Source organism: Bufo gargarizans, chromosome 4, assembly GCF_014858855.1.
Source record: "Bufo gargarizans isolate SCDJY-AF-19 chromosome 4, ASM1485885v1, whole genome shotgun sequence".
Taxonomy (NCBI): Eukaryota; Metazoa; Chordata; class Amphibia; order Anura; family Bufonidae; genus Bufo; species Bufo gargarizans.
The window spans coordinates 423,665,597-423,690,011 of NC_058083.1; the positions used below are offsets into that span (position 1 = coordinate 423,665,597).

Sequence of the window (24,415 nt, forward strand, 5' to 3'; positions counted from 1 at the left end):
ACAAAATTTGGTGTGGAGGCCTAGGGGTGTGTCTAACTGAAAATAGTGCTATTGGCAGGCATTGTACCCAACTGAGCCCTGTCTCCCCAGTCATTTTCAGCATCTTGGACTTCAGTACCCCATTCAGTCGTTTGACTTTGTCGCCGCTTTGGGGTCTGTAGGGTGTGTGATAGGCTAAGTGTGACCCTACCATCTTCCAGACTTCTTGGGTTAATCTAGCAGTGAATGCTGGGCCCTGATCACTCTCAATGACCTCAGGTACTCCGAACCTACAGACAAGCTCCTGCATCAGTTTTTTTGCAGTAGTGGTTGCTGTCTGGTTTCGGATGGGGTAGGCTTCTGGCCACCCAGAGAACAAGTCTATCACTACTAGCACATATTGAAACCCTTGGCACATTGGCATCTGGATGTGGTCAATTTGAATCCGTTGGAACGGGTACTAGGCTTTGGGGAGACGTTTGGTTGGTGTAGGCTCAGGTCTTCCCGGGTTGCACTGCGCACAGATGAGGCAAGACTGAGTATGCCTCACCAGGACAGGGGTTATCCCTGGGGCCATTGTCTATTAGTTCTTTCATGATGGTCTTAGATTGGTGGGTGGGCCCATGAGCTATTGAAGCTATCAGAGGATAGAGAGCTTTGGGCAGAGATACTCTCTTTCCTTGGGTCCACAGTCCAGATTCTTTCTCTTCTTGGGCTGACTCTTTTAGCCAATACAATTTTTCTTGTGGCGTGGCCTGTTTCTGTATTTGTTTCAGGAGGTCCCATGTGATTTCTTCTTGTTCCAGGTCTTCCTGTGTTATAATCTGGTCTGACTGGACTCTTTCCTCTTTCACTGCTGCTTCCTTGGCTGCTTGGTCAGCTAGGGCGTTTCCTCTGGCTTCAGAGGTGTCAGCTCGAGTGTGCCTGTAGATCAATAAAATCTTCAGAATCTCCATTATACTCCCCCCTTGGAAGAGGAAGGAGTGCAGCAGGATGGAGGATGCGGCACCTCTGAATGGTGACATTATCTGGCAGAAGCAAACTACACGGAAGCCGGAGGTGGCGCTGTGCAGCGAGGTGTTCAGGTTGAGTCTGCTGGAGGATGGCAGAAATGTCATGGGGAGCCAGAATAGTGAGGGGATGACCCAGCACAACGTCAGATGTGACGTTTAGAAGAGAGCTGGCAGCATGGATAGCTCTGACACAGGAAGGGGCTTCTCTGGCTACTGGGTCCAGTCTCTTTGTATGGCAGGACTTTGGGGTCCTTCAGGGTCACAGTGACTGGTGGGACATTGAGGTATCCAATATCCTGGGGTCCTCTGGCCCAGAGAGTATCGGGGATGAGGTGCAAAATGGTTTGCAGCGAATCCCCTTGCTCATATAAATCAGTGCAGAATTTTATTGTCAGACATCCGGCAGCCGTGGGTGTCACATAATTTGAGTGAAAACCACAAAGACCAAGAAGCGAGACAGTTTCTTATCAGAAAGAGGAGCTTAAACTAACACAGCAGAAACCAACATTTCTGTGAAAAGAAAAAAGGTGGGGGTCAACTGATCCCCCGCAGCTGTCCTCAAGTGTGGTGAAATGATCTGCTTGGAATGATCTGCAAATTTAGCTTTTGTCCATTTCTGTAGTTGTTCTATAAAGAATTCTCCAGACTCATGATCCCGGGGGCCAAAGTTAGCACCTTTAAGTTCAGGGATGTGGATTTGATCCATTATCAGTGAGGAGTATTCACCTGTCTTGTTTTCCACTATACTTTGCAGGTCCGACCATGTGCACCCATAGGTTTGATGCACTTGGGACAGCTTCCTGAAAAAGGGCATGGGATGGGTCTCAGGGTCAGGCAGTAAATTCACTATGGTGAATAACTGTTGTGGGGTGAAAGACACATATTTTGGTGGTCCCTGTGGCCGGTTAAGTGCTAGGGCTTCTTTCAGTGTCTCAAGGTTTCCCTGCTCAATTTTCTGTAAGTTCTTTTGTAACTCTGTAATCTGACCCTGCAGTATTTGATCTTGTGAACGTCGTGATGGGCGCACGGTCATGGGTACAGTCCACTGTGGTGCCAGGGGTAAAGTTGGCGGATCCCCGTAGTCTGTCGGGGTACCCCGCGAAGGAGTCTGCATATTACCCGGTGCATTTTGTATGCCCATTGTGGATTCTGCAGCACCGTCTGCATCCCCCTGTTCTGCTTCATCAGGTTGCCCCCCTACCATTATAGGAGTAAGGGTGGCAGGTGAGTGGGGTAGCATGAATGTACCGTCCGGGTTTATCATCGGGTACAAGGTAGTAGGAAGGGGCAAGGGTGACATAGGAGTGACGGGGGGGGTCCGGACCGAATGATATTAAAGGTCCGTTCATGGGCGTTGCCTGGGGACAAGATGGCGCTGTAGCTAACACGGGAAGTGATGGGACGTGCCGGGGAGTAGTTACCAAGGTGTGGTTTTGTGGGTGGGGAACCCCACAGGGAAGGCACGTATCACGGGAGGAGGGATTCTGTTGACCACATGTTTTGCAGGTCCACCCACCTGCTTTCTTCCCGGCGCCATTATAGGGTGGTGGCAATTCATGTATCAATGCAACACCAGGCTTACAGAAATATCTCTGTCTTTTCTCATCAAAATTTAGTTCCCCCCCGGTCTGTTCAAATTCTTTACTACAGTCCAACCACACACGGACCATGTCTGTCAATTAATCATCTTCTAACTTCCCTCTCTTCTCGTTTAACAACACTTGCCAGGTAGCACTACATAGGATGCCTCCTTTACAGACACCTTTAACTCTTCTCCAACTTACTTAATCCTTTTATGAAACGTTTGCCTCTCCTGTCCGCCACGTACTGTTCAGGTGAACAGTAACCCTTCGGGACACTTTCCTCATTTCCCATTATCTCTCGTACCTACTGAAGCCGCCTAAAGACCTCTGCATAGAGTAATCACTGGACGTGAAGACCTTTGAGTTCCGGTCAGCACACTCTGGGCTACCGCGAACCGCTCTCCACCCATCTGTGATCGTCCCCTTTATGGAGATTCGAGTCAGACACCGGGCTGAACTCCGATACAGGAACACAGGAGAACTCCGTGTCTCAGTCAATGATACTTGTCAACAGGGTCTTCACAACTTATAGGCACAACACAGTACATCAAGACTTTAAGAAAACATATGGGGTTCTTACTTTCATGCCCTCGAGGACGTCCCAGACTGCTTCCGCACCCCTCCCTCAGACGAACACCAAGAGGCTACACCAGGGGACACTTTATAGGCAAGATGACTCAATTTTCCTACCTCATATCACGGGTTGCGATCCCGGTGTCCGTTAGTGCGCCTCTCCTCGTCTGGTCTCTGGGGGTACGGGAACAGAGGGTCCAATCCTCGAGCCCCACGTTGGGTGCCAAAATTGTTCTGGTTCTGACAAAGCTGCCAGATTGATTTGATGTACTGCTCCAAATTAAGATACGTGCACGGAGAGATCAGACAGACAACTCACTACATGGAGTTAATCAGTATCTCTGGTTTATTTCTGAAAACAACATGGGTTTCATGAGAGGAGGGAGTGGGAGGGGGGTGAAAGATAAAGTATATATTTTCTATTGGCTATGAACTCTCTACTTTTCTGTAACCTTGACGGCCAGAGGAAATTCCTTCTCCCTCCCCCCCTTGTTCCTGGGTGAAACCGTTACTTCTTTCTTTGTAGCTGCTTGCTTGAGCTGAACGGAAACCACAAAGAAACACATGATAAAAACACAAAGTAAGATTCTAGTTTATAGGTGTAGGCTGAATGCCTGGCCGCCATCTTAGCTCAACAAGCAAGTATCCATTTTGTATCAATAGTCCATAACAGGGTCAGTCTGATGTTTCATCAGACGGATCCGCTCCTATAATGCAGACGTTTGCATCCATTCAGAACGGATCCGTCTGCATTATAACTTAGAAAAATTTCTAAGTGTGAAAGTAGCCTGAGCGGATCCGTTCAGACTTTACATTGAAAGTCAATGGGGGACGGATCCGCTTGAAGATTGAGCCATATGGTGTCATCTTCAAGCGGATCCGTCCCCATTGACTTCCATTATAAGTCTGGACGGATCCGCTCGCCTCCGCACGGCCAGGCGGACACCCCAACGCTGCTTGCAGCGTTCAGGTGTCCGCTCACTGAGCGGAGGCTGAGCGCTGGCAGACGGATGCATTCTCAGTGGATCCGCCTCCACTGAGAATGCATTAGGGCCGCTTGTGAGCCCCTTCAAACGGAGCTCACGAGCGGACACCTGAACGCAGGTGTGAAAGTAGCCTTAGAAACATACAAAGAATAAAAAAATAACTGACAACCCCTTTAAACTCTGCTCTCCTGGCATGAATGCGTCACAAGTAGTAAGAGGTGCATCCTTTCTGGTACAGGTACCAGAACCGAAATTTCAGGACTACTTTACACCAGTTTTGTGGCATAAATCCTAAAAAAAAAAGTGCCTGAATGGTCCTGCCCACTTTTAGGAAAAGTCACAATTTGTGACTTTTTGATGCCATTTTTTTAGCGTAGAAGGGTCAATAAATGAGGGCCATAGTCTCTTACCAGCTCTTACATTTGGGCAGTGATGACTATTACTGGTTACAGAGATGATGGCACCGGAGGCCAGTTGATATATAAACAAACAGTTTTCTGGAAGCTGTAAAATTACTTTGTGTGTTAAGGACAAGAGATTCCTCAGGATGCCGTACCGTACAGTGTTACAAAATGGCGCCACCTTCACCTGGGGCCTCATCCAGCACAGAGCAGTACAATTCATTTAGTATCGCACTAGACCTCTAACACCAGTGAAGCCCCCATGCTGACGTGCATTGTATATCGAGTCAGCAAAGACTACTATACATTTCTAATATAGTGTGGTAATTAGATCTGTTATTTTGTAGGGTTTAAATACTGGAGACGGGAATGGCTGAAGTCTGTATGTAACCATGGCTGTAAACACGAATATTCATTCATGAAACGTTACATATGTGGAGAGAGAAGACAAGCAAGCTTGAGCAAAGTCATTTTTATTTCATTTTTTTTTTTTTTTTAACAGGATGGAAAATATACATACACAAGCCGCGGCTCTGAAGATTGCAAAACAGGGCCTGTCAGATCTCCCGACATGGCCGGTTTAGTAAATCACTGTGTTCCCCATAAAACAGTTTTGTAGCATCTTGTCTTAGAACAGTGTTGTCCCTCGATATTCCTCCTAGAAAGCTTTGAATAAGCACGTGTGCGGCCCGCAATACACGAGCACAGTCCGTGGGGAAGCTGCAGCGGATCGCAGACCCATTCACTTGAATAGGTCTGCGATCCGGCCATTCCGCAAAAAGATAGGACATTCTATTTTTTCGCGGAACGGAAGTACGGGACGAAACCCCACGGAATCACTCTGTAGTGCTTCTTTTCCACCGGATTTGTGGACCCATTGAAGTGAATGGGCCCGCATCAGTGATGCGGAATGCCCACGGAACGGCACCCGTGTATTGCATGTCCGCAACAGGGTGCACACGCCAGTGTGAAAGAGGCCTAAATCGACCATGTGATACCAATTGGGGCAGTTTCCCCACTCACTGACACTGTCCAATCAGTCCTGCTAGTGACAGGCGAGTGGTAACACCAGATTGTCAGTTTAGGCCAGACACACACAAGCGAGTCAATGCGAGGAACTTGCAGTGCGTGTCAGTAAGGTGTCCCGTTCCGAACTCCCCTCCTCTGATAGGATATGATTTATAATGTTTTGTAACCCTTAGAGTCCTGAAATCTACTGAATTAGGCTACATGCACGCAAACGTATTTTGTTCCCGTGTCCATTCAGTTTTGTTTGCGGATAGGATGTGGACCCATTCATTTCAAGAGGTCCGCAAAAAAGGCGGACAGCGCACTGTGTGCCGTCCGCATCAGTATGTATGTTCCGTAGCCTCACAAAAAAAATTGAACATATCCTATTGTCAGTTTTAGGCATTGTTACAATGGATCCACACAAAAAAAAAAAAAGTTTTTTGTGCCACATGCGGTCGTGTGCATATAACCTTACATTGACATAATGCTGTCAGTGTAGTACAATAGATATGAACACTGCCGTGAATGGTCCGTAGTATCCCGGCCTGGCATCCTGCTGAGAGCAGGAGCGCACGGCGTCATTGGTTGCTGCTATGACGCCGTGTGCGTCATGCCGCCGCTGCACTACAGTAATACACTTGAAAAGATCATACAAGTGTATTACTGTACAGCAGCAGCATGAAGCACACTGCGTCATAGCAGCAACCAATGACGCCGTGCACTCCTGCTCTCAGCGGGATGCCAGGCCGGGATACCACAGACCGTTCATGGCGGTGTGCATTCAGCCTAATGCTGCGTGATCCTGTTCTTCACATTAAAAACTCACTTGTTTGTGTCTGGCCTAATGCATACATTTCTAGGATGAATAACAGACTTGTTCAAAATGCCTACTCCAGCACAGGAGACACGACAAACCTGCTTTAAGAAATTACCAAATCTGAGAACTAATGTTTGCATATTTGGTGCAGAACTGACTTCTATTCTTGGTAGAAGTCATACGTGGAGCCCTTTTATTATTGCACTGTAAACCTAAGAGAAATCCAGTTCTTCTGTAACTTGCCATATTCCTTACTGCGTCTATATCAGTGCAGAACGGGGAGAGCCTGCACGAGTAGTAGAAGTATATGCTAGGTTATAATTACATTTTAGCACAGCAGTCTCCAAACTGAAGTCTATGGCTAAGCTCTGAATGGACCTGTTTGGAATACCGCTTTAAATTCCTTTGTGGGTCTTTAACACAAGCAGCAAGAAATGTGTACCATTTCCTGGCACCCAATAATGTACTCGGTTCGAGTCTCCAGCGGCCTGAGGGTGCAGGATTCATCATTTGAAACTGCATTCAGTTTTGGTACATTTGCGCTTATGGTCAAATCTATTTAACCTGTTAAAGCCCACAACCGCATTGAAAACTTGCATTAAAAAAAATGCATATTTTATTAATTTTTTTAAACCATTAGCAATAGGGTGACCCCTCTAGCAGGTGACGTTATCACAATGGAAATTAGACGCTTGATACAGTTTAACCAAAACTATGCACTTTGGAGAATACTACGTAATGCTGTGGTGTATCTGGTATGAACAGCTCTATAGTCACAATGTTGATTACTGGCAAACCTTGTATGCTGTTCTTGGTAAAAATCCACTGAGCTGTACCTAGTGAAACAATCCAAATGCCCATACAAGGGGTTGTCCAACTGGATTTTTTTTAAATGGCAGGGAGAATGGCTGACTTTATAGTCCTGACAGCAGTGGTGACGTCCCCATATACCGTCTGACTGCTGCACCAAAGCACTGGCCTCAGCCGTAAGCAGGCACATCATGGCTGCAATGGTAGGGCAGGGACACAAGTTTTTTTTCTTATTGTTATTTAAACAGGGTGTGTGTGAGAGAGATAATATATATTATATACACAGGTCAACTAGTTTTCCTTTTTATGCAGCCACATGATAAAATGTAATACATTCTCAAATAAACAGAGAATTTAATGTAGCTGTAGTCGGCTAAAGTGCCCGAATATGTATAGTGGGCACAACCTCAATACTGGCGGATAGTCTATTCAGTAGCTTGTAGCCGCTATGTCTTCACAGATTTCATTTAATACAAAGCTCCGATTAAAGTCTTCTGAGCGCGACATCAGCTCAAAAAGTAGTTTGTATTCTTCCGGGTAGATGGAGCCAGATGCAATGTCCACGGGCAGTGCTAAACTTTGTAATAAATCTTGGCCGTTGCCAGGGGCCAGGTTACTGGAAGAAAAGGGAGGTTACAGTAAATCAGTGTTAATATGATTTTTCCTAGTTTGCTGAGCAAATACACAATACAAAAATCTATGAGACTGACTACACAGAGACCCCTGATGCACAAATGCCAGCCATGTTAAATTCATAATGCAAGGGTTTCTCTCCCCCCCCCTCCCATTTAGTTTTATTAAAGGTTACATTTTTAAAGGAATATTTTTAGACACTGCCCAAAAATCAAGGGGTGGCATCACCCCTTGCTGAGATAACATGCCAGAGTGGCAGCTTTTAACAGTCATACAGATTCTGGATATGCTCTTGGGGCATGTCATTCGAGGCTCTTTCAACTTGAAACTGTAAGGGCTGTTTCACACAAGCAGATGCCGTGCATGGCATCCGCTCAGTGAAAGAGTGCCAAAACCCGATGCAGACTGCAGAGGCACGGAGCATTAACATGATTGATAATGCTCTGTGATCTCTTTACTACGAAATCAGTGTGTCAACTTTTAGCACTGTGATTTTGTAGTAAAGAGGTCACAGAGAGGCACGGAGCATTATCAATCATGTTAATGCTCCGTGCCTCTGCAGTCTGCATCGGGTTTTGGCTGTCATTCACGGAGCGGATGCCACGCACAGCATCCGCTCGTGTGAAACAGCCCTAATACAGACAAGGTGGTTGTTGGCTGTTGTGCATGGGAGATCGCCCACCCCATCCAGTCCCAAACGATCTTGAAGGTGGAGAGATCTGGTGATCAAGCTGGCCAGGAGAGCTGTTGGATACCCTGAAGAGCATGTTGTGCAGCATGAGCAATGTCTGGTCGGGCGTTATCTTATTGGAACCACCATGTCTTCCAACAGTCAAAAATGGCAGCAAGACTGGTTCCACGAAGTCTTGGACATACTGAAGGTTGGTCAAGGTTCCCTCCACAAATCACAGACAGGAACGGCGATGATGGCTAACGGTAACCCACACTAACACTTGGTGTCTGTCCTGTATTTCTCCGCACTATGTATGATGGCAGGTTGCATGGCTGTTCCCATCAGTAATTGTAGAGGGAACATTGCCAGCTTTTAGTATATCCAGGACATCATGGAACCAGTCTTACTGACTTTTTTTGTAAAGAGTGTTCCAACAAGATCACATCCACCTAAACCATGCTTTCGCTACATAACTTGCTCTGCAGGGTAACCAGCAGCTCCCCTGGCCAGTTTCATCACCATATCTCTCCCCAATCAATGTCTGGGACTGGATGGGGTGATGGATCTCCCATCCACAGCAGCCAACAACCACCTTGGCTGAACTACGGGTCCAAGTTGAAAGACCTTGGAATGACATACCACTGGAGGATATCCAGCATCTTTGTGAAAGTTAAGGCTCATGCACAGGCCGTGGCTGTATTTTGGCCTGCATATGGCGGTTCCGCAATACACGGGGGCACCGGCCATGTGCATCACGGATGCAGACCCATTCACTTCAACGGGTCCGTAAACCCAGAGATGCAGTGCGGACCGATTCAAGTTGAATGGGTCTTGATCCGTCCCGGACGTCATACGGACATTGCCCGTGCATTGGGGACCGCAAATTGCAGCCCCCAATGCACATAATGGTCACACAATGGCTGTGTGCACGAGGCCTTACTATGCCCGAGTAGGATCCTGTAATCGCAGCAAGAGGCGGCGCCACCCAGGTAACTGCAGGTGATCTGTACAAACCAAGAAGTGGTGCTAATTATTAGGCATAGTGGCCAGTGCAAAAATTGCAGGATTTTATGAGTTTCGACATGGAATTAAAACTATCAAATAAAAAAAATAAAAAAAAACATAGGAATGCGATTTAAACAAAAGGTCATTTTCTGATGACACATTTCCTTTAAGTTTTCCAGATGTTATTTTTTTCTGGTAGTGTATCTAGACACAAATATATATCCAAAAGTGTGTCGACATCCCTTGTATTGTTGAGTGCAATCTACACTGATAGTATAGATCATACTAAAAGTTCCAGTGGCTTTAATATGAGGTGCTGTCCCAGGGTGACACTTTTACTACAAGTCAGGGTACTTTCACACCAGCGTTATTCTTTTCCGGCACAGAGTTCCGTCCTAGGGGCTCAAAACCGGAAAAAAACTGATCAGTTTTATCCTAATGCATTCTGAATGGAGAGTAATCCCTTCAGGATGTCTTCAGTTCAGTCTTTTTGCCTTTTCAGGACAGATATAATAAATACGGTTTTATCTCCGTCCAAAATTCCGGAACACTTGGCGGAATGCGGCATCCGGGATTTTTTTTGCCCATTGACATGCATTAACGCCAGATCCAGCCACGAGTGTTCCGGCAAAACGGATCAGTTTTTGCGGTCTGTGCATGCTCAGACTGCAAAAAAATAAAAAAGATAAATGCCGGATCCGTTTTTTTCCTGATGACACCAGAGAGATAGATCCGGCATTTCAATGCATTGACAGATCAGGATCCTGATCAGTCTGACAAATGCCATCAATTTGCATACGTTTTTCCGGATCCGGCAGGCAGTTTCGGCAACGGAACTGCCTGCCAGAATCCTCTGCCGCAAGTGTGAAAGTACCCTCAGTGAAATTTCTGATGGCACAAAGCGGTACAATGTAAACTCTAAGAACAGGGCCACCAAGTGCTGGAGCCTATTCAAAGTTGTATCATTTACTAAAGCTCCAAAATGCCTCTGAAATTGACACCAGCGTAAGAACTGTGTGTCAGCAGCTTCATGAAATAGGCTTCCGTGGCTGACCCGCTAGCCCTGATATTAGTGCCACAACGGCCCCACAACAGTTCCACAAACTACTGTTCTTTGATGATGCTCTTTCCAGGGAGGACATACATTGTAGATCAGGCATACAGCTACAGTCCCTGCTGCCTGTTCCCACAAGATCGTTATGACCCCAAACTACTGTCAAGCTTTAGCTGTATGCCAGGGATCCAGTACAACCAGCTGCCCAGTGAGGTCAAGAGATTTAGGCCCATAATCACTGTATGTCAGCCGTTTGACCATTGTATAAAAAAAAATTTATGTGTTCATGTGGATCACTGTTAAGGTTTCATTTTTCAAATGCGGTTTAGAAAAAGAAGCAAAAACGTAAGTATGTAAGGCCACCAAATCAAACCAATGTTCTAGAAACCACCGCTTACATGAACATGAACTTCAGAAATTAAACAGGTGACTCTTGCATATAAATACTTACTCAAGTTTTTCTATCAGTTTTGACTTGCGTCTTGCTAGAAATTGCTTTATCATGTGAACAAATGTAGCCCCGTCTATAGGTGTAAAATTCTCAGAAAACAAGTTTCTTCTTGGCGTGATTCTTACTAAACACAAATTATCATCATCAGGTAAACCCTTAAACAGAAAATAGAAAAGATGGTCTCAAACTTGGAAGTGCACAACAAGTAGTTCAGACACAGAGCGAATGGTTATTTTAAAGAGCACAAACATACTTTTATCATTTCCCTCCTATTATAGTGTTATTCCCATCTCATTCATGGCAGAGATCAGAATACCTGTTCCAGGCAGTAGCTGAAGGTATGGAAAAAGCTGTTTCCATAGCTCGGGTAACCTCTGGCTGTGGCATACAGCAGGTATTCCAATCTCAGCCATGACTGGCTCCAGATATGCTAGTATTGTATAGAAGGCCATAGCTTCCTATCAATCACAAAAGGTTAGGTAGATAAGCTCCCACGAAGGAACACAAAATCTGGGTCTCTAGTAGGGCTGCAACGATTAATCGATGTAATCGATTATATTCGATAACTGGATTCGTTGTCGACGAATCCAGTTATCGAATAATCGCCGATTCGTTGCTATGCAGGCGGGCGGTCCCTGCATCTTTATTTTACCTTTTTACAATGACGCTCCTGTAACAGCCAGGCAGAGCGGACGGCGGCGTAACGTCACTCACTCACGTGACACGCCTGCTCCGCCTCCTTCATTCATGAGGTGGGCGGAGCAGGTGCGTCACGTGAGTGAGTGACGTTACGCCGCCGTCCGCTCTGCCTGGCTGTTACAGGAGCGTCATTGTAAAAAGGTAAAATAAAGATGCAGACTTGATTAGTCCGACTTATAAGCATCGGGGCCGGGGCTGTTATGGGGAGGGGGGAGGATCTGTCTATGGCACTGCTATGGGGAGGGGGGAGGATCTGTCTATGGCACTACTATGGGGAGGGGGGTCTGTGTATAGCACTGCTATGGGGAGGAGGGGGGGGTCTGTGTATGGCACTGCTATGGGAAGGGGGATCTGTGCACTGTTATGAGGAAAGCCCATAACAGTGCACATATCCCCCTCTCCATAACTGCGCCGCCCACAGATCCCCCTCTCCATAACTGCGCCGCCCACAGATCCCCCTCTCCATAACTGCGCCGCCCACAGATCCCCCTCTCCATAACTGCGCCGCCCACAGATCCCCCTCTCCATAACTGCGCCGCCCACAGATCCCCCTCTCCATAACTGCGCCGCCCACAGATCCCCCTCTCCATAACTGCGCCGCCCACAGATCCCCCTCTCCATAACTGCGCCGCCCACAGATCCCCCTCTCCATAACTGCGCCGCCCACAGATCCCCCTCTCCATAACTGCGCCGCCCACAGATCCCCCTCTCCATAACTGCGCCGCCCAGAGATCCCCCTCTCCATAACTGCGCCGTCCACAGATCCCCCATAATAGTGTCGTCCACAGATCCCCCATAATAGTGTCATCCGCAGATCCCCCATAATAGTGTCGTCCACAATTTGTTTTAATATGGCCTTTGAACATATTTGTTTCAAGTAAGATCATATAAACCTCTGTTTTGTAATTTTGTCGTTTTTGCCGATTAGTTGCCGATTAATTTCTACGATCGATTAATCGATTATTCAAATAATCGTTAGCTGCAGCCCTAGTCTCTAGTGCCACCGACTGGATGGCTACCTTGTGAGTCACTGTCTGGCACTTTGAAACAGGCCTTGGGATATAAGCAAAAACAAGAATCTATCCTATAGGAAAAGAAATCACCCGATGACAGCCGTGACACTAGAGAGCCAGTTTTTGCCCTCCTACATTTCCTTTTTCTCCCAGAAGCATTCCTTGGCTTATAAGGCCCCTTTAACACAAGCGAGTTTTCATCGCGGGTGCGATGTGAACACATAGCACCCGCACTAAATCCTTTTTTTTTTTTTTTTTTTTTTTCACGCATCAGTTGTGCGTGGTGTGAAAAACACTGCATGTTCTATATTCTGTTTTTCACGCAGCCCTGGCACCATAGGCGTGAATAGGGCTTAACTGATGGTTGCTAAGATATATTGTTTGTAAACCTTCCGTTTTTTTATCTTTTTATTTTATTTTAGCACAGAAAACCACTGAACTCAGTCGCAGACAAAACTAACTGAACTTTCTTGCAAAATGGTGCGAGTTTCACTGAATGCATCCGGACCTAATCCGTCACGCTCATGTGAAAGAGGCCTAAGACTCCCTATACAAACAGCAATCTCCACAAGAAGAAACTTAATTATCCCAGACGCATCAGAAAAGATTGGTAGCAAAATAAAACTTTGGGTTTATGATCTTAAACCCAAAGATTAAGTGTTCAAAAGTTACATCATTCTGCAAATAGTACAGGTCAACATAAGTGAACTGGAGGGGTGGGGGTGCGGTAACAAACTCATATACACAAGCCCCATGTGTTCCGGATTTCTTCTGTGGATTCCAGTACAATGCAAAGCAAATATATGGATTTTCAAGATATTCCTAATATGCAAATTAGGTATTTGGTGCAACAAGGGAGTCATTGTTGCTCTCACTGCTCCCAAGCTCCTCTCCTTTCTGTTGCCAGACCCTGTCTCGCTGTTTTGCATCAAGGTCAGGCAGTGGAAGAAGCTGGCCACAGATAGGAGTGACACTTGTGTGCAAGAAGAGCAATGGTGACACCCTCATTGCCCCAAAGGCCTAATTTGCATATTAGGACAAAACAAATTTAGGAATGGAGCCTCAGATTAACGAAAGCAAAAACAGCCTTTCAATCAGGTGAACCACAGCTACGTGTCTATACAAACAGTTGGATAGGGAGATCGCTGGTGACCGCATATGTGGGCTAGATCCATAGGAAACATTTGCATGGTTTTCTTTTAGTACTTACCCCCGACACTGCAGGATTCCTAAATTTTGAAGGCGTGAAAAATGTGGATGTGGGTTCCTGGTCACAATAAAATGAAATAAATCAAGAACCAAAACTAACTTCCACATAAACAATAACTGGGCACTTCTTACAGCAGCTGGTAACTGGGGGTAGGGGTGCTCATTCTTCCAGACTGCTATTCTCTGGCCCTCCATACTATACATGCAAGAAAACAGTAAGACCAGACTGTCCAGGGGTGCAACACTTCTCTCTAATACGTAGCAGAATATCTGTTGCCGGATCTGAGCCACCACACGAGTCCAGAACAAGGTGGATAGTCCAACAACCAGGACAGCGGTCAACGAGGTAGCCTGCCAACATTACCCGTAAATGTTCATAACCTTTACTTATGTAGTGCTAGCATACAGAGCGTTAATCATACTGGCCCTGCAGTATTACTCCCAGCAGCTGGGTTACTCACCTTGTGCAGGAGTTCTATATCACAGGCAACCTGAAACAGTACACTCAGAGCTTGATACTTCATGTAGTCACCAGGTCTAGAAATCAGTTTCTAGAAGAGAAAATTACAGAGTAGTGGATAAATTCATAGCTCCCCAATGTATGGTAAAAAAAAACAGACGCAGCCATTGGTTGGATTTCCAATACCGCTTATGCCAGTTTTCTGGAGCACAAAAGTTGCAAATATTTGTGTTCTGGGCAAAAATGTGCAACCTTTTGCGAGTTTCTATTGCTCTTGCCGCTTTTAGAAAAAGGTAACAAGGCTTAGCAAGAGGCGCATGGCCTTCCACAGTCCCACACATTTATATCCTACTTTTTTGATGCATGGACTGACCCTAATCTATTAAGGGCTCATGCACACGGCCGTTGTGCAGCTGTTCTGTGCCTTGGGGACCGCAATTATGCGCGGGTAATGTCCGTGCGGCGCCTCCGACAGAGCGAGACCCATTCAACTCGAATGGGTCCGTGATCTGTCTGCACTGCAAAAAAAAAAAATAGAACATGTTCTATTTTTTTGCGGTGAGGCACGGACAGAGACGCCACGGAAGCACTCCATGGGGTTCCGTACCGCATCTCCGGATGATGCAGGGGACACACGGCCGATGCCCGCATATTGGGGGCCGGGCAACGGCCGTGTGCATGAAGCCTAAGAAGCATGCACCTCATAATTAATATGGTGCATATTACTCCAGAGCATTTCTGATTGAAACATCTTAAGACATTCCTCCCAGTTTTTTAAATAAGTATATTTCACAGTAAAGTTTAGCAGCAAGATTATCCCATGTATGTGCACTACTCATCCCAGCCCCTCTAAATTCTTCAAGGCTTTGGAACATGGAATTTTATTTTCAAGAGCGAGCATTCTATTACATATAAAATAAAAAGTACAGACATACCCAGTATTGTTTTTCCGTTATGAATACATTTAATTCTATCCTCCCATATCTGTAAACTGAAAGTTGCTCATAGAGAGAGTATATTTGCCGCCAAAGTAAAATCCGCTCTCTTTTATGGCCAAGCATCAAAAAAACTTTTAGAGGAACATCTGAGGGAAGGAACAAAACAAGAGAAATATGTAATCTCACAGCAGAGCACTAGACCTACAGCAACCGGGGTCTACAGACTGCCATCTTTAATAAACTGCTAAAATTGTCAAGCCTTTCACTGCCAGGGTTATTTTGCACCTCTAGTAGATAAGACTTTTTTTTTTTGCACTTTTGACAAGTGCAAGTAAAACCTAAAATTACAAAATCCTATTAATCCCTAAACCTAAATATTTTCTGGAAGTAGGCACACGTGTCAGAATATCACTGAAGTCTTTAAAGGGATTCTGTCACCTCATTTTCGGTTATAGAGCTGCGGACATGCACGGCTAGATCGCCGCAATATACCGGTCCTATAGGGCTGTGTCCTTTTATTTTGTTTAAAAAAAGGATTTTACAGATTATGTAAATGAGCTTTTTAAAGGAGCCCAAGGGGCTGTACTAACCTTCCTGGTGTCCAGCCACGCCCGCCTGTGAAGGAGCCCAGCACCGCCTATGTCCTCCTAATCTCCTCCTTTCGTCACAGTTAGATCGCCGTAATCCTGCGATGCGCGAGCTCACGCACTTCCTTCCCTGAGGCTGATGCCAGCACAGGGAAGGAACACTATACCGGCACTGCGCATGCGTGAGCTTGCGCATCGCGAGATTACGGCAATCTAACTGTGACGAAAGGAGGAGATTGGGAGGACATAGGCGGTGCTGGGCTCCTTCACAGGGGGGGCGTGGCTGGGCAACAGGAAGGTTAGTACAGCCCCTTGGACTCCTTACCAGGCTCATTTATAAATCATTTTTTAAACAAAATAAAAAAAAAGGACACAGCCCTATAGGGCAGGTATATTGCGGAAATGCTAGCTGCGATCTAGCCGTGCATGTCTGCAGCTCTATAACCGAAAAACGAGGTGACAGAATCCCTTTAAAAGCACAGGAACCTTCATGCTATTTTTGCTTTAAAATGGAAATTTTCATAAAAATTGCATGAAAGCTTACATTAGTGGTTAAAAGTGTGACCTAAGCAGAAAGTTATATGCACATATGTGTGACCAAGACCTTAAAGTTGGACATTTTTAAAAAGGTAATATACCAGAATTACACATCATGAAAAGCAAGTGCACTTTCAAAACCAGTTGACTGTGTTTCAAACACGGATACAGAGACTATGCAAGATCTAGTCATCCACAAACCGGTTACAAATATGTACTGTACACAAAAAAAAAAAAAAGTGCACAACAATTCTAATTTGAAACTATAGGAAATATGAATGAGATATGGAAGTATTGTACACATGCATGATGACATATTTAATGTGTTTAACACATGGTTTCTAAAAGCTTTGTTTAATAAATTTATATAAGTGCATTAAATAATGACAACCCCCATCAGCTAATCGCTGACACTTTTTAAATATAGTGTTATAGTTAAATAGTTTGTGAAGCAACACACACATTAGCAGCAGGGGACTCCAGCAGGCTGTTCTGGCGGGTGAACAGCATGTTGGATCCGGTCCTGCCGCTAGTTCACGCGTGCCCCTGGACTGCCGCTCCGTCCCCTTTGACTATAATGGGGGCGGAGTTCCGGCGGCAGCGCACGCAAAGAAATGGCTCTTTGCGTGCGCTGCCGCCGGAACTCCGCCCCCATTACAGTCAAAGGGGACGGAGCGGCAGTCCGGGGGCACGCGTGAACTAGCGGCAGGACCGGATCCAACATGCTGTTAACCCGCCGGATTCCCCTACCGCTAGTGTGAAACTAGCCTACGTCTTTAAAGGTCATAAACTTAGTTTTCAGGATGTCTAGACCTGCACCAGATTTATTCCAGGGGTTCAGGCTACATGAGAAACGTGATGCATGGTTAGACCCTTTTATCCACCTCTATAACAACTATTGGTTGGCTTATTTTGAGAAAGAATTTTAGACCAGAATTGTGGAAACATTTTGGACTAAAATGTTGCATCTTGGGTCAAAACCCCTTCCTGCAAAGCCCTGTCCCCGTCTACTTTAAAGTAGATTCTAGGTGCAGATAAATTAGTAACACCGAGTTTTTGAGGCAGTTTCTGGTGCAGATATTTTTTAAACCAAGCCAGAAGGAGGAAGTATAATTGCTGATTCACACAAATCTGATCAGCCTGGGAATCAAGGGCCATGTACTGGTCTCATCTCAGACTGCATCATAGGATTTATGATACAGTCTGATCGTATCTGATTGTGAGCACAGTACAACTTTCTCGGCCCTTAAGTTTATACTGTCAAAATAGGAGACATCCGATTAGTCAATTTGCCCCACTGTGTGCAATGCCACACACCAGTACTCCAAACCTAATGCCACCACATCAGCCTCCAATTCAAACCTACATTTCAAGAGGGTCTTAAAATAGGGTATTGCTACTTTTAATAAGCATGGTTTTCTTGCATTGCAATGACGGGTATTAATCATATTATTCTGCAGGGTGCTAAATGTAGTCTTAGATGTTACAGCAGTGTAACACCAGTTAATTATATAAAAATGGGTGATGCTAGGAAAGGGGGGGGGGGGTTGCCCCATCTTCAACCTTTCTTAGCAGATTCTAGATGAAAATATTGTGAGGGGGAAAAAAATCTGAAAGATAGAATCTAACCTGAAGCCCAAGAAACCTCAGTGATGTTCAAGTTTTTCATAAGAGTACTGGAATACATAGAAGGAGGCTGAACAAGTCCTTCAGACCAGGGATCAATCCTGAAGAAGTCACAGTGAACCACTTTTAGTTGTCCATTAGCAGTTTTCTGTAATCTCTAGAAATAAAAAACAAACATTTTGCTAAAAGTTCACATAAAACCTTAAAAAGTATCTTAAAATAGTTTCAAATTAATGTAAGGATCATCTATAGCTCATATAATCAATTTTTTCTATAAATTGTAAGCTATACATATGTCTCAGCCCCTTAAGGACCTCTGCCGTATATGTACGGCGGAAGTCAGGTCCCTTGCACGTGCAGCGGGCGTCTTAGCCACCAGGTTTCTGACATTTTAAATAGAGACCCGCGGCACATGTATGCGATCAGCCATAAGGCTGATCACATACATTTTACCCTTCAGATGCCATGATCAAATGTGACCATGACATTTTTGCAGTCCGAAAGTGGAAGTTGCGTGCTTCCGCTCCGGTAACATCGTTTCCAGACAGATCTGGGAACCTGTTACAGCGCTGAAATAGCCCGACGCCTCAAGCAGGTTTTGGAGTCGATTTCAGGAATATACCAATACAGGTCACTAGGTGGCAGCATTGTACTGTTATATTGCAAATTAAGTGCTCAATGATGGATATATAGCCATAAATGAACACAATGGGCAATCTAATGTTTGCCAGTTATTGTCACCCAAGGTGACTTAAAATAAAGTAAAAATAAAAAATAGAAGTTCAAATCGCCCCCCTTTCCTTAAAATAAACATACTTAACCAATAAAAAAAATTATGGGTATCGCGGTGTGCAAAAATGCCCATACAATTAAAATATAACTATTAATGGCATATGGCAAATGGCATAACAAGAAAAAAAAATAAAAGCCAATTTGCCATTTTTTGTCACTTCAACAATTTTTTATGAAAAAAGTGATCAAAAAGTCGCACACACTCCAAATTGGTATCACTAAAAAGAACAGTTCGTCCCGCAAAAAAATGAACCCTCACACAGCCCCGTACATAACTACAAAAAAGTTATAAGGGTCAGAATATGGTTATAAAAATTTTAAACCTTTATCAGAATGGTGTTTCCCCAATTCTACCCCATTGGGAATTTCTTTTCCGCTTCTTACTACATGGTATGCAACCATAAATGGTGCCTTTAGAATGTACAACTTGTCCCGCAAAAAATAAGCCCTTATGTGAATGGAAAAATAATAAAAAAAAAGTTAGGACTATGGGAAGGCGGGGAGTGAAAAACAAAAAAAAGGAAAATCTCAGGGTCCTGAAGGAGTTAAAGAGGTTTCCTAGAATGTAAGCAGGACTGGTTGCCTTCACTTGCATAGCTGCCTGTGGGGTCAGCCATGACAGTATATTGTAGGCAGGTGAAGGTCACTATTGTAGAGCAGTGTAGTGTGAGCCCAACCCTGCCAGGCAGCTCTGCAAGGGGAGGAAACCAGCCCTGCTCACACTCTAGGACAGGTTGCTGGCTAATATTTAAAAAAATTCCCAGAACACCCCTTTAATAAAACATGTCGTCCGGTTAAAGGGATTCTGCAATTTGTTTTAACTGATGATCTATCCTCTGGAAAGATCATCAGTATCTGATTGGCGGGGGTCCTGGGTGTCGGACCCCCGCTGATCATCAGTTAAAACAAAGTGCAGAGCCCCTTTAAAGTCATCTGGATAACTACAAAAGACCTTGAGTGCACTAAACTATATGGAGCAGATGTAAAGCTGTACTGCAGTTTCTGGTGCACAAAGGTGATACATTTCTGCACAAACTGCATTTTGCTCAAATTGCAGATTTTCAGACACTCACACCATTGGGACCAACATGTTTAAAATTAGTCATTCCAGAAAAGTGGCCTTGGGCGCTTTGGAGTCTTCTTTATGTAGGATGCGTTTTGGGATACAAAAGGTTTTATTTGCGGTTTTTGTTGTTTTCTGTTAATTTTGCAGTGTTTGGCTTCTACATCTTCTATGTTTGACAGCACATAGCAAACTGCAGGATGTTCTGCAGCGCTCATCTCTCCTCTACTAAACACTCTGCTCCGTGCTATGTACTGTAAGACAGATGCTGCAGAGCCAAAACAAAGTTCATAATAAAAACTTATTACAAAAGGATAATAAAAAAAATAGTAATAATAATACATCTAAGCCAATAATACAAAATGGCTGTAAAACTTATCCAGATAGTGTTAGATAGCTCTCGGCTAAACCAATTTGGCCAACTGCTATTCTTCCTGATTTCCTCAACCAAGCGTGCATACATATTTTAATGGCGAGGGGAATAACTTGCACACCCTACTGGAAGTATTAAAGGGAACCTGTCGCCAGGATTTTGTGTATAGGAGCCGAGAACATGGGCTGCTAGATGGCCGCTATCACATCTGCAATACCCAGTCCCCATAGCTCTGTGTGCTTTTATTGTGTAAAAAAAACCTGATTTGATACATATGCAAATTAACCAAAGATGAGTCCTGTACGTGAGACGAGTCAGGGACAGGACTCATCTCAGGGTAATTTGCATATGTATCAAATCTTTATTTTTTTAACAATAAAAGCACACAGAGCTATGGAGACTGGGTATTGTGGATGTGCTAGCGGCCATCTAGCAACCCATGTCCTCAGCTCTATACACAAAATCCCGGTGACAGGTTCCCTTCAAGCATGATGAAAGCCAACATGTTCAATCCTTCTTTCTCTCCGACATGCTGGGGTCAGAAGAAGATTCACACATTAGATGGTTAACTGGTCCTGCCACAATTGTCAGGTTCGGCCACGTTTCATGCAGTAGGTATGGACGCTTTAATTTATAGAAACCTCTGAAGCCATTTTAACAGCCTGCTTGAAGACTGATGTTCTTAAGCCCTCAAGATGATTTTTTTTTTCAGTACCTCCAAAGATGGTAGAAAATCTGAGTTACTTTCCAAGGCAAACACTTTATGGCCAGCATCCAGCAACGCCTGGGTGAGAATTCCAGGACCTTAAAAAAAAATAATAATAATCATCATTTGCCTACAAACCTTATGAACAATAGCCATCTTTTACGAATAAGACCCATGTCCCCATTTCCGAACAGTCCCAAAGCCAGCATCTTTAGATGAGAGCGTCTCAGAAGAATACTAAAAGATGGCTGTTTTTGGCCATTCCTACTCACCGTTGGGGTCTCGTATTATAGTTTCTATAAGCCTCATTCATGTCAATGGAGGGCATCCACATACAGCATGCCATAGCTATGCATACCACTGGCACTGCTGGAAGGTGGCCAGCCTGGTGCTCTGTGTGAAATGCAGCAAGCCCATGAAAGGACCTGCAGTGATAAGACCAAGCTTAATTATTAGCTAAACCCATGTCCCTGTGACTGAGCCACTTTGAAACCAAATAAATATCAATTGATAAACTACGTAGTTTAGATTATTGCTGTGGCAGCAGAGAGAAAATGCAAATACTCCAAAGCTACACAGACAACAGTCACTTTCCTGCTTCAAAAGGTCCTGTCCCCTCTCCTGACATGTCCCCGTTTAACTACGTCTATTCTTATGACTCTACGTTGTGCCATTTGTTTATTATTCCTTCTAGAAGTTTATGAATGAATTACTAGTAGTCTCCAGTTAAAGTCCAGCTGGGTGTTACCAGCTTTGGGGGGGAAGGGGTCCTTGCACATTCTAGCACTATTTAATCAGTGCTGCCAGTGGCAAACTGACTTAGGGCTGTTTCACACGAGAGGATGCCATGCGTGACATCCGCAGCGTGAATGACAGCCAAGCCCCGCTCCGGACAGCAGAGACACGGAGCATTAACAGGATTGATAATGCTCTGTGCCTCTCTGACCTTTTTACTACAAAATGACAGTGACAACTTTATCTCACTGTGATTTTGTAGTAAAAAGATCACAGTTGTCTGCAGAGGAGATGCTGGCTTATTTAATATCAGAGTCATGTCTCAAGGTCTATTTAAAGGGTCAAACATTGAATTATAGCTGTGGCGGGCAGGTCCGGCGGAGGCGGCACTCAGAGCCCTCTCTGTGGGCACCCGCTCCCTGGAAAAAGTCTATGGTGTACCAATATAACAGACTTTATCAGAGCTCTATGAACAGCACAGGCAGCACATTGAATGTAGCCAGACTATTATAGCTAAATGATAAAGTACATGGAGGATATACTATATTGCACTGTAGTATTCAGGTTACACTTTGTGATAAATAAATGGGTTTTTGGTCACAGTATGGGCACTCAGTCTATAAAAGGTTTACCATCATTGACTGATTGGATAGCTGCCTTACATGTGGTGGCATTAGAGGCAGGGCTTGCTAAGAGCTCATTTGTAACCCTTTCTTCACAGATTTTCCACGAGAAAGATGTTAAATAAATGGTGTGAATTCTGGCAGCCTGCCGGAATAGGGCCAGCGGACATTGCATCTGTATCCGGCAGTGCTGGAATCACACCTCCAGACACGTTCACATCACCATTTATTTTTCCGTTCTGCTGATCCGTCAAAAGAACAGAAAACCGGATCCTGTATTTTAAGCATTCGTTATGCTCAGTTATGCATATTTTGCTTACGTTTTAGCAATTTCTGTTTTGAAATTTGTTATTTTAGACAGGACAAAAAAAAAACAGCTTACACAAAGTATCCCCCCCCCCCCATCTAAAATAACGGATCTCAGACGGAAATAACTAAAACTGATGCAAAATGTGCACAACTGAGCAGAACGGATGCTTTAAATACAGGATCCATTTTATGTTTATTTTTCTGTTCTTCTGATGGATTAGAAGAACGGAAAACTAAACGGTGATGTCAACCCCACCTAAACAGTATACCAAGGGTCTGTTAGCTGCCTTGCAGAGTCACCCACCGGATAGGGCTAACCACTATGGTCCACACCAAAACAGGGCCAGTTCAGCAGCCACACAAATGTAGCCATCTCTACAGTCATGGCGTGGGGCAGTGCCAGGACAGCATCACTGAGCCCCTGGGCTGTATGGGATGAGAGAGTAAAATGACAGTAGACATACGCCAAGCTCAATATGAAAGTCTGGTACCTGGGTTACACTCGATGATTGGCACCACTGGGCCAGGTCCCCTAGGTGAGAGGCATTTCAGGATGGAGTTTATAAGAGCCGGATCGGTTATGAATCTTCGGAAGTGTGCACAGGACTCCGCGATATTCAGTGCTGCGCTCTTGCCCGTCACCGTCTTAGACTGCGGACGTTTTGGTTTTTGCTGTGATGCAGTGGACATCCTGGAGGAAGGAGACTGGTGGAAGGGGACATTGAAACCGGGCGCCTGGTGAGTCTGTCGTGGGCAAAATAGCACAGGTGTTCCTGCAGCCTGCGGTCCACAGCGGAGGATGGAGAATCCTATCCGGGCCACCCAGATGGAAGACATGGTGGTGGCCTGTGTGTGCCCTCACAGGGTGGTCACCGCCTGCAGAGACAAAGCACAGTGAATACAACCAAACACTAGGAGAATACAGGAACATGAGCAGCTCCCTGCAGACAGCCCTGTACATGGTTATATCACACTATGTGGAACAGCTCTGCTACATCTGCTGCGACAGACGATTCCTGACCCTAGCTTGTCGTGCAGCCACTTACCTAGCCTCCATAGAAGCGCTAAGTACCAGGAAGCGGCTCAGCGACCGCACGTGTGACCTTGTCCCAGGAGCCGCAGACGTCGCATGGTAGAGCAGGAGACAGGCCGAGGCGTCCTCTTCCGGGGGCGTATACTTGTCAGTGTTGGGCGGGGTTACTATATCCGGGGTCGTAAACCAATGAGGGATGGGCGGAGCTGGTACGTCCGGGGGCGTACACTAGCCAGGGGTGGGCGGAGCTGCTATGTCCGGGGGCGTACACTAGCCAGGGATGGGCGGAGCTGGTATGCCCGGGGGCGTACACTAGCCAGGGATGGGAGGAGCTGGTACGTCCGTGAGCGTACACTAGCCAGGGATGGGAGGAGCTGGTCGTCCGGGGGCGTACACTAGCCAGGGATGGGCGGAGCTGCTATGTCTGGGGGCGTACACTATCCAGGGATGGGAGGAGCTGGTATGTCCGGGGGCGTACACTAGCCAGGGATGGGAGGAGCTGGCATGTCCGGGGGCGTACACTAGTGTCAGGGATGGGCGGGACTGGCTTGTCACCCGCAGCCCGGACTTACAGAATAGACGCCACTGTTGTAGATTGTCTCGGAGTAGACGGACGTGTATATACGCCTGTACACACAGGGCCTGTAGTCTGCGTGCACACTGATCTGCTTCTTCTATGGAAAGAAGAGACTCAGCTGATTGGGGCTGTTATCATCAGACAAC

The 24,415-nt window shown here is 45.4% G+C and overlaps 1 protein-coding gene across 1 annotated transcript; it reads right to left on the reverse strand.

Moving 5' to 3' along the window:
- Positions 1-7,454: 7,454 nt before the first annotated feature.
- On the reverse strand, positions 7,455-23,846 carry TFB2M (transcription factor B2, mitochondrial). The gene is made up of 9 exons (XM_044289454.1): positions 23,706-23,846; positions 23,151-23,535; positions 21,002-21,090; positions 18,062-18,215; positions 15,306-15,454; positions 14,372-14,461; positions 13,912-13,968; positions 10,990-11,144; positions 7,455-7,789 (listed from the first exon to the last, which is right to left on the reverse strand). The coding sequence occupies exons 2-9, from the start codon at positions 23,494-23,496 to the stop codon at positions 7,603-7,605; spliced, it is 1,227 nt and encodes a 408-aa protein (XP_044145389.1). The 5' UTR covers positions 23,497-23,535; positions 23,706-23,846; the 3' UTR covers positions 7,455-7,602.
- Between the last annotated feature and the right edge of the window lie 569 nt (positions 23,847-24,415).

Coding starts and splice junctions, on each gene's coding strand:
- TFB2M (XM_044289454.1), bottom strand. CDS start 23,496: ATGTCTTCCATCTGGGTGGCCCGGATAGGATTCTCCATCCTCCGCTGT. Junction 15,455..18,061: donor TGAGGTTTCTTGGGCTTCAG/GTTAGATTCTAT, acceptor TCCTTCCCTCAG/ATGTTCCTCTAAAAGTTTTT. Junction 13,969..14,371: donor ATATAGAACTCCTGCACAAG/GTGAGTAACCCA, acceptor TATTGTGACCAG/GAACCCACATCCACATTTTT.